This window comes from Canis lupus, chromosome 4 (assembly GCF_003254725.2).
Source record: "Canis lupus dingo isolate Sandy chromosome 4, ASM325472v2, whole genome shotgun sequence".
Classification (NCBI taxonomy): domain Eukaryota; kingdom Metazoa; phylum Chordata; class Mammalia; order Carnivora; family Canidae; genus Canis; species Canis lupus.
The window spans coordinates 36,818,122-36,828,992 of record NC_064246.1 but is presented as its reverse complement, the minus strand read 5'-3'; the positions used below and the strand labels follow the sequence as shown (position 1 = coordinate 36,828,992).

The 10,871-nt window shown below is 36.2% G+C and overlaps 1 protein-coding gene and 2 long non-coding RNA genes across 9 annotated transcripts in view; 2 read left to right on the top strand and 1 right to left on the bottom strand.

The window, feature by feature from the left end:
- UIMC1 (ubiquitin interaction motif containing 1) overlaps positions 1 to 10,871 on the bottom strand; it is a 127,140-nt gene that overhangs the window by 31,552 nt on the left and 84,717 nt on the right. For 5 of the 6 annotated variants that reach the window (XM_025435218.3, XM_049108868.1, XM_035715087.2 and 2 more), the window contains 2 exons: positions 8,793 to 8,893; positions 3,366 to 3,519 (listed from right to left, as the gene is read on the bottom strand). In XM_025435218.3, the coding sequence (XP_025291003.1) occupies positions 3,366 to 3,519; positions 8,793 to 8,893 (255 nt within the window). Of the gene's footprint in view, positions 1 to 2,397; positions 2,820 to 3,365; positions 3,520 to 8,792; positions 8,894 to 10,871 lie in introns of those variants that run through there. The other variant, XM_025435222.3, reaches the window with a different exon arrangement.
- Positions 1 to 10,871, top strand: part of LOC118354461 (uncharacterized) — a 50,895-nt gene that overhangs the window by 37,505 nt on the left and 2,519 nt on the right. The window lies entirely within an intron of this gene.
- On the top strand, positions 200 to 4,866 carry LOC112651892 (uncharacterized). The gene is made up of 3 exons (XR_003131139.3): positions 200 to 282; positions 2,551 to 2,616; positions 4,644 to 4,866. It is a non-coding gene; the product is annotated as an uncharacterized LOC112651892 (long non-coding RNA).

Here is a 10,871-nt window from a genome sequence, read left to right as displayed (position 1 = left end):
TAGACAAGTGGGTGTTGAAATTCATAGTATTCTAGATTTGTCTTTATTACACTCCTGAACTAATTTTTAAAACAAATTTCCCTATGAAAAAGAAAGTGTTGGGGCGCCTAGGAGACTCAGTCAGTTGGGCATCAGACTTGGTTTTGGCTTAGATTGTGATCTCATAAAAAAAAAAAAAGATTGTGATCTCATGGGGCATGAGGTCAGGCCCTGAATCAGGCTTCATGCTCATTGCAGAGTCTGCTTGAGGATTCTCTCCCGCCACCCCTCCCTCCACCTCAGGTGAGCACCCACTCTCTAAAATAAATCTTTAAAAAAAGAATAAGAAAGTGCTACTGTCATTCAGGATATATCAGACATCTTTGCATGGAGGTCGGAGACATCTGGATCAGAGCACCAAGATATATAGCACCAAGAATATACAGGCTCCCAATTCTTTTTTTTCTTTTTTAAAAAAAATTTTTTTTTATTTCTTCATGAGAGACGCAAGGAGAGAGGCAGAGACACAGGCAGAGGGAGAAGCAGGTTCCATGTAGGGAGCCTGATGCGGGACTCAATCCCGGGTCTCCAGGATTACACCCTGGGCCGAAGGCAACGCTAAACTACTGAGCCACCCAGGCTGCCCCAGGCTCCCAATTCTATCAGAAAACATACATATATCTATGTCTGAAAGAGTCCTGAAGACCAGAGTGTAAATCCCATTGAGCAGCATTAGACAGGGTCACTGACCCTTGAGCCAGTGGAATAGAGAACCTGAAAGGCTTTCCCTGAATGACAGTGCAAGTTTCAGTCTCCTTTGCCGACCTGATGGTGTTAGCTTCTTAACAAGTTCAATGAGAACACCTGGTTCTGGTGGTAGAAGTCTGCATTTGGTGTCAGAATACTCAGAAACAAGCCTGAATCAATTTCAATAGCAGGTATTTGGGGCTGTGAGTTGCCCCCACCATACTCTAGTAAGGAAGAACAGGACAAGTATTATATAACTGAAAGATGTCTTTGGACAGTAATGAATACCAAAACCTGCTATTTAACCACAAACTATGAGAGTTTGGTCTCAGAGGTATCAGTAGGAGCTACTTTATACTACCCCTTACCTAATAACTCTGACCAGAAGAAGGTTATCTTTCCTAGAGCTCAAGGTACATTCAGCTTCTCAAATTCATTTATTTTGGGACCTTAATGCTAAGTAAGTTATTGACTCTGATAACTAATTCCAGCTGGGTAAAGGATGTTTGGTGAGATAGACAAGATAGTTTTTTCCTTCTCTGGTCATCAAATGGCCAGCCCCAGAATTCTTTCAGTCACTGGAATTCTCTGCTAAAAAATAAGACTAAAGAACTATGTTAAAAAAAAAAAAAAAAAAAAAAAGAACTATGTTACATTAAAATTGCATCTAGAACTCTAGTCCTTCAGTGTTCTTCTACTAAAAGGAGATGAAGACCAGATTTAGGTCTTCAACTTTCATTGTATTTAAAAGGTAACCATGTTATTAAAATGATGCTTAAAAATGATGACAAAATCTATGACCCAGTAATTCTACTACTGGGAATAGTAACAGCCGCTAAAAGTCCTTAAGTGTTTACTGTGTGCTAAGGCATGGTGCTATGCACTTTCCTTAAAATATCTTATTTGACCTCACGAAAATCAAATAAGGTCATTACTATTAATTGGCAAGGTGCATAAAGGGAAGCTAGGAAACTAGCATGAAACCACACATTGGTAAGTGACAAAGATGGGATTCAACCTTAAACTGACTAGACTCCAAAGCCCAACTTTTTTTTACTATCACCCAAACTAGTCATATATGTATCCTTGGGAAATAACCCCAAAATACAACAACTTTAGGAATAAAAGACTCAATGACAGCGGCACCTGGGTGGCTCAGTGGTTGAGCGTCTGCCTTCAGCTCAGGTCGTGATCCTGGAGTCCTGGGATTGAGTCCTGCATTGGGCTCTCTGCCTATGTCTTTGCCTCTATGTGTCTCTTAGAAATATATAAATAAAATCTTTAAAAAAAAAAGGCCCAATGACATATAAGTATAATATGGTAACCTGAAACATACTAAATACATAACAGCTCAGTGGAAGCAATTCAGATTACAGAATAGTATGTAAGCATTAAAAATATTTTTACACATTAACTTTAGTGACATGGGAGAAATTTTATGCTATTAGTAGAAAAAGCAAAGTAAAAAATTTTGCAGATAGTAAGATCTCAACTATGTAAAAAATATATCTGCACATGGAAAGATTTAAATTTACCGCTATAAAAAAAAGGCAAGTTGTAGATCATATATATACTATAGCATGGTCCCATTTATGTAAGTAGTCTCTGACTCATTTTAAGTACTCAATAAATATAAGCAATTATTATTATAATGAACATGTACTACTTTATAATCAGAAAAATCAATGTTTATTTAAATTATAAGCTTAGGTACTAAGTTATATAATAAATAAAAAGTATATTACGTCAGAAAAATTAAATAACATATGCCTTTCTCTCCTAGAAATATTAACTTATAAAATTTTCACAATTATACAATTTCAGAATAAATACTTCTAAGTTATGAGAATCAAATAGGACTGAGAAATGCAACACTTCCAATCATCTAAGGTATGGTTATAATCAGCATATTGGACCACAGAGAGCTGAGCTGATTACTAGTATTCTTGGAGGGTAAAGCCACAGACAGAAAGGCAAGATTGGAGGTGGTAATTCAAGGGCTGTGATGAACAAGCAGATTCTCTTGATCAATAACTCATATTGCACCAAAACCAAGGTTTTTGATGTTCTTTTCAAGAGGTAACCAGTAGTTCCTGGGTGATGCAACAGAGACATATAGAATATGAAATGAAATTAGGGATATATTTTAGCTGCAGTTTTTAGGTAGAATTCCTACACACAAAACCCCACCAACGACTTAATTTGAATAAAAAATGGGCAACTCTTACAACACTGTGTTAACTATACTTTAATTTCGAAAAAACAGGCAACGCTAGAACTTAGTTCCTCAAACTCCATAGGAGTCTCAATATCTGACTATATAAGATGAAATGCAAGGTACAGTTTTGGTTTACAATACACCAAAGAATAAGTTGAAACATTAAAAGATGAAAGATTTTTCCCTCTCCCTTTCTCCTGAGTATGTGCAACAAAATAGCATACCTGCCAAAGTAATAAAGAACACGAAAAGTACTGGAGAATTAAGTAGATAGGAGAAAGAAAAAAATAAATAAATAAATAAACCCAACAACTTTAACTTTGAGGGAGAGTGGTCTCTTTTTCCTGTACTGCATCCATTGTACAGGATTACAAAACAACCATGCAAAGAAAATAGTTTGATAAATCCAGGTAAGTTTTACCTGTGTCTTGCCCTATCAGCCCATTGCAGTACATGGCATGTCGCTCAATCTTTGTGGGTGGGAAGCCTTGGTCACATAGTGGGCAGGACACCTGGGTACTGGATGAGACTGTAGAAATGGGTATTTCCTTCTCAGCATTTCCCCTGTTATCAACCTGAAGAAAATAATAAATGGTAACTGTAATACCTTTACTTTATAAAATACCTTTTCCCTCAAAGAACTGCAAGAAATTCCATCCCATATTTCATTTACTTTCAGAGACAAAACTGAGGTGTCTGAGTAGCTCAATAGGTTAAACCTCCAACTCTTGATCTTTGGCTCAGGTCATGATCTCATGGTTGTGACACTGAGCCCCACATCAGGCTCTGCGCTGGGCATGGAGCCTGCTTAAGATGCTCTCTCTCCCTCTGCCCAGCCTGGCCCTGCTTCACCCTCAATGTATGCTCATACTCAAATAAATAAATAAATAAATAAATAAATAAATAAATAAATAAATAAATAAATAGATAAAACAAAACAAAACAAAACAAAAAGACAGTATCAGTTTGCCAAATTCATGTCTGAAGATAAGGAGATACACTAATATAGTTTATACTTATTCAGAACCTATGTAGTATACGCTAAACACTCTGCATGTAATACTCATTTAATCCTCATAGTAATATGACAAAATATTAACATAACCTTACTTACACAAGAAGAAAGCACTGTTCAAAACAGTAAAGCAACTTGCCCAAAGTTAGCAAACAAATAAGAGGCAGAGCTGAAATTCAAATCAAGGACTATTTGGCTTCAAAACCTGAGGGCATTCTTCTCTACCAAGCTCTTAGGTCAGTATGCTGTGTCTGCTGTGTTTCAAACAATCTACATTTCAACAGCATGTCAAAGAAACTTTTTCGTATAAATCGTATAAAAGAACTGTGAGCACTACAAGTGATTTCAAACACAAGGAGTTAGGAAACACAAGAGTTCTAAGCAAAAGTAGCACAATTAAAATTTAAGACCTAGGGCCTCAGCTTAGACCAGTAAGACATACTGTATCTTCTGTTTTATTTGTGACTTTTGGATTAAGAGAGGAAATAGAACAGAACTAAGGCCCAAAATTTTTTTTTTTTTTTAAGGCCCAAATATTTAAGGCCCAAATATTTAAAAGTCCTTAAGACAATTCTGCTGAAGCCATTCTTAACATCTTCTCTCTTACTCCTCTCAGTGTTTTATAATCACCATTTTTCCTATAGTTTCCAATGTCTAAGAGGCAGTTTTATTTTACCTTTACAGGTCAGAGCCAAGAACTCTGCAATGATTAATTCAACAGTATGTATGAGCACTGCAGCACTTACTACTGCCTAACACTTGCTTCAAAGGACAGCATGTCCTAACCAATCAATGTGAAACTGTCCTGCATAGCCCTGCTTCCATTTAAGAGCAAGGAACACCTGATCTGTTGTTATGCCTTACTATGGGGAAAAAATAAATTCGGTTCTGGTACAAGATCAAAACAAGACCAAAACTGGAATGGGTAGATAATCTGAGCTCTGAGGCAACTGGAGTTTCTTTGATTTAGGCCATCCCTAAAATCTACTGCTTGTGAATGTGATCCAACAAAGGGAAACAGGCTATTTAAATACCAAGTAGAACAGTTTCTACAACTGCCAGAAAATGTTTTCAACTCACCTGCCTTTTATTTAAAAAGACATACTCTGAAAGGGGGGTAAGAAAAAGAAAGTTGAAATAGGAACTAACAGTGATTGAGTTCATTTTCCATACCACGCTTGGCCAAAGCATTTTTCATATCCATTGCTCACAACAAAAAACTGTCAGAGGGATCACTAGCTCTAGTATTACAGAAGAGGAAACTGACGTTTATTTGAAAGGTAAAGTAACCTGCTGATCACAAAGTTAGTAAGTAGACAATCCAGTCTTGAACTCAGGCTTTTGTGGCATCAAAACTTCAGTATTTCTATTCTACCACATTGCAGCAAAAGCAAAAAAGCATCCCTCTACTTTGTTGCTGACCCTGACAGATAATGGGATATTATCTGGTTCTATTCTTCTTCTCTAGAAGGTGGAGAAAGCCAACTGTGTCTGGAAGTTCTAGGTGTTACTTATTCCAAGTTTAGTCACTCAGCTTCCCACAAACCCAGGTTCCTCTGTTCATAAATCTTACAAAGAAAAGTTGTCTTGTGCATACAAAGCCATTTGAACAGAGGGGAGAAAAATTAATATATCCTAAAATTTGCAAGTAGTCTTGAGTTACTGAAAGTTAATGGCAATTGAGCAGTTACTTGGTATTCTAGAGTTCACTAAGCACAGAAACGTTATAGGACATGAATGTCACTGATGCTCACACCCAGCACTATATTCCTTTGTATTTATCACCAGCTCTACAAAATGCACAGAACGTGCCTTCACTTTTAACGTATTAAAGAGGGAGTAGTCTATTATTGTCTTATTGTGAATACAAGACCATTTCCAATTACATTCACAGAAAACCCAGAGGTTTCTGAAAATTTTTATATAAAGTTAAGATCTTTTTCAGCACCATTTAAAAGTTCTATTTAAATATTAACTACAATAGAGGACCTTCAAGAGGAAAAAATATAAGCGAAGCAGCTTTTATTAGAACCGTGAAGTCACGGATTCAGTCTCTGAAGAGCTGATTCTACTTCTTTTAAAATACTATATAGTCATTTCTCAAAAGAGGTACTTGGACACTGAATCCTGATCTCTTAACAGTTAGTCCTTACCTTCTGGCCTCAAAAGAAACCTCACCTCAAGAAATGAACCAGCTGAAAATAAAAGTATGCCCTACCAATCACCAGCCCTCAGTTCCTCCCCCAGTCAGTTTATGTGTAGATTAGAAAGCTCTTTAGATCTTTCCTCTCTTTCCTTAGGGCTCAAACAGTTTATTTAACCAACTGACTAAGCCAACTGTTTGATTCTGAATAACTTCTATTAACTTTTCTGGAAAAGAAGATCTCTAACTAAGGGATTATCTCAGGCAAGATATTCAGAAAATATTATTTCCAAAGGAATCGGACCACTGCAGGATATCAAATCAAGAAGGATTATAGTTCTGCCATGCTATTCTAAATAACTCAAATACTGTTGAACATTCTCTGTCATTAGTAAGCTAATATCATTGAGCAGCCACAATACATTACAAAGCAGTAAAATAATAACTGGTTCCACATGCATACTTGTGCCAAATCTCTATGTGTTTCATATTCTTTATCTAATTTAATCTTCAAAGCAATCCATTAAATAAGTTATTTTTTATCTCCATTTTACATATGAAAAACTGAAATTCAGAAAAGCATTCCTCTTCTATACTCCCTTAATGCCCTAGGGATCTTTCTATCATTTTACTTGTCAGACCACATTATAATTTTCTACGTGTCTGTCTCCTCCCGTACCAAGAACTTTTGAGGGCAGGAACTTTTTTGTTGTTGATCTTCGTGCCTCAAGAGTCTAAAATGAACAACTGGTACACAGTATACAAACTATAATATGTGTCAAATATATGAAGTGAATAAAACAATTAATTTGCCCAAGGTCATAAAATTAAGTGAGGGGGTTGGGATTCTTCTAATTCCAATGCTCAAGGTCCTTGCACTACACTATATCACCTTCCAATAAATAAGAAATTTTAGGACAAATGAGCTTATACATAGATTTCAAGATCAAGAGTCAACACCCATTATGATACAATCTTTGTGTTGTAAAATGTTCAGATTCTACCTTTCTAATAAGTGACTTGTAGCTAGAAAGTGATTATTTAATGACTTAAAAACTTCAGTATCTCTATCATCTTTTATTTATTTATTTTTTTTTTAATTTTTATTTATTTATGATAGTTACACACACAGAGAGAGAGAGAGAGAGAGAGGCGCAGAGACACAGGCAGAAGGAGAAGCAGGCTCCATGCACCGGGAGCCTGACGTGGGATTCGATCCCGGGTCTCCAGGATCGCGCCCTGGGCCAAAGGCAGGCGCTAAACCGCTGCGCCACCCAGGGATCCCTCTATCATCTTTTAATGGAAACAGAATTCTAAGACTATTTACAGATATCCACAGATACAAGCAAACAGTAACACTGAAAAGAGGACATTCAATGTGAAAAGGGCCATACAATTCCATCCATGTGATGTGTAGTGGTGCAGACATATACACTATAAATTCTAAATAGGGTTCATGCTCTTTGCCCCAAAGAACCGTCTCCTTTGCAATCATGGATGGGTAAGAAATCAGCCTTGATTAACAAAAGGATTGTAGGGCTTCTTCTATTAGCAATAATCGCACCTCGGATAAACCTCATTGGCTATAGTACTGCCACTACGCAAAGCTTGTGGGGCTTCTTCTGTAGTTAAGATGACTATGTTAATAACACTCTGTTCCCCATCCCCACTTAGAAGGCTTTGGTCCCACCTTGGGAAATCATTTTGACATTATCTAGCAGAATCTGTCCTCAATCACTGTTGCAGAGAGTGTCACCATCTTCCTTACCACCACTGGCATCAGGGACTCTTGGTCTGTCAGTGGTGACAGATCAGGTTCCAGGGAACTATGCAGCATGCATGATTCATGAAACCAGAATTTCTACCCAGTTACCTGCAATGCAGAGACTAGGAAAGGGATCTACCTTCTATTTTAAAAACTGTTTTAAAAAAACCTAGAGCATAAAAATAAGAGAATTAAGACTTTATTTTTAAATGCTCTGGGTAAGATGGCATACCAATATTTATTTCCATAGAAAAATGTGTTAAATTCTCAAGCTGCTTTTCAGAACAACTAATTTTAAAGATTCTGAATTCTTTTATAAAATTCTTAGTAAACTGTTTTTTCAGACTCAATATGATAGATATACATTGAAAATCGTAATCAGAAGTATGAACTTGCATCAACCACCTCTATATGTTGTTAGGAAAGGTAATACAGCAAATAAAAATCTGCTTATTTTTTCATGCTACTATCTTAACTTCGCATTTCTGATCATATGTAGAAATTAGGGCTGAAAGTTTGTATAATATAAATATAGTGACTTTCTCCAAAATTGTTCATTTCTGTTACTTATCAGTAATATAACAGAAAATATCCCAGACTTCAGAGATCAATCCATGTTCAAATTCTAGTACTACCATTATTAGCATTTTGAATATGAATGAATGACTCAAACAACCTAAGCCTCTGTTTCCCTAATCTATAACAGAAATAATAAAGCACAGTAAGAATCAAGAAATGGTAACTACTCCTATTTTTAGAAACAGTGCTGAACTGAACTTAACTGTAAGAATCCCTCTCTGACATAAGTGTCCCCAAAACTACAACCTTCTGTCACCTAAATCTTTTCAGCCAAGGTCAATGTTGCATCAGAGAGAGGATTATCAGCAGAAAGAAAACACTAAGAAAAACTATAGAGAATATTTACCTCCTTATCTGCCATTATTATTCTTACTTCATCCAGGATCTCTCTGCTACTTGGAGAGACTTCTCTTTCAAGGTCAAATGTTTCAGAACTTAGCTGTGTCTCTGTAATTTAAAAGGTTAAAAAGTCATTAAGTTTCATTTTGTATTTTCATAGTTTAAAAAAAAACAAAACAAAACACTTGTTTCTCCTAAAGCTTAGTGTTTAATGTTAATACTACAGTAGTAATACAGATCTAAAAAAAAAAAAAATACAGATCTAGTTTGTTTCTTCTTAAAGCTTTAGTGAGGCATAATTTATATACTACAGAATTCACCCAATTTTCAGTACATAGTTTGATGAGTTTGGGCAAACGTATATAATTTATATATGGTATTTTTTTTAAAGATTTATTTCAGAGAGAAAGAAGATAGAGAGAGTGGGATATAGGGGCACACAGAGAGGGAGAGAAATAATCTCAAGCAGACTCCCTAGTGACGAGTGAGCCCAACCCAGGGCTCGATCTCATAACCCAGAGATAATGATCTGAGTTGAAATCAAAACTCAATGTTTAACCAACTACACCACCTCAGCGCCCCAAAAATGTTTCATCTTGACTGTGGTGATTGTATGGTATAAATGATAGCATGTATAGGGTGTCTGGGTGGCTCAGTCACTTAACCGACTGACTCCTGATTTCAGCTCAGGTCGTGATCCCAGGGTCCTGAGATCAAGCACTGCATCAGCTTAATGCTGGGCGTGGAGCCTGCTTTTAAGATTCTCTCTCTCCATCTCCCTCTGTCCCTACTCCCAATCCCCTCTTCCACTCTTAAAAAAAAAAAAAAAAAAGATATAAAACATTTCTAAGCACCCCAAAAAATTCTTACGTACCCCTCTGCAGTTCCCCAATGTCTGGCTCCTTGCAATAACCAATCTATATTATGTTCTCTTTTCTAAAATGTCACATAAATGAAATCATATATATAGTGTGCCATCTTTTATGTCTGACTTCTTTCACTTAGTATAATGTGTTTGAAAAGCAACCATGTTGTTACATGTCAGTAGTTCATTCCTTTTCACTGCTGAGAAGTAGCATTCCACTGTATGGACATACCACAATTTGTTTATCCATTCATCAGTTAATCCATTAGGCTTCTTTTCCGCATAGTTCTGGTTTTAAAGTATATTTATTTTGACAGAAAACAAAAACATGCTAATGTGAGTTCCAAAGTTAAAGGGATGATTAGAGAAGACAAAAAACCAGAATAAATAGAAAATACATCCTAGACAAAGATATACCTTTCTTTAATATATTCTTTAGGCTGCATCTATTCATTCAACATGAACTCAACAAATATTTATGAACAAATTCCAGGCACCATACAGGCTACAAGCAATATGGAGATGTAAGATGGTGTCCCTCATAGTCTAGTTAGGAGTCAGCAAACTATAGCTCATTTGTTTTTGTAAATAAAGTTTTATTAGAACATAGTCAAACTTGTTTTTCTCTTTATTCTATGGTTGCTTTGTGCTAAAAGGCAGTGCTGAATAGTTTCAACGGCAGAGTTGAGTGGTTTAGTTCACAAAACCTAATATATCTACATAGTCTTTTATAGAAAAAGTCTGCCAACTTCTGGTCTAAATACCTATCACTTAATATAACAAACGAACAGGGATGTCTGGATGGTGTAGTCAGTTAAGACACCAACTCTTTGTTTCAGCTCAGATTATGACCTCAGGGTCATGGGATCAAGTCCCACAGGCAGAGTCTGCTGTGATTCTCTCTCCTTCTCCCTCTGCCTCTCCCACTCATGCTCACTTTCTCTCTCTAAAATAAATAAATCTAAAAAAAAAAAAAAAAAAGGACAAAAACTATGTCAAAAAAGGACAACAAATCTGGAAAAGAAACTAGGAATATAAATCCAGTAAGTTCTCTCTTATCTACACTGTACACACCATACATCTGATACTTCTGCGCTTCACAAATACAATGAATGGCCTATGTTGGGCAAATAAAGTACCTATAAGATACTGAGGTATCTTCTCAACATCAAAGAGAGATTAAATACATTTCTACTGTTAATTCTATTTTAATATTTTATA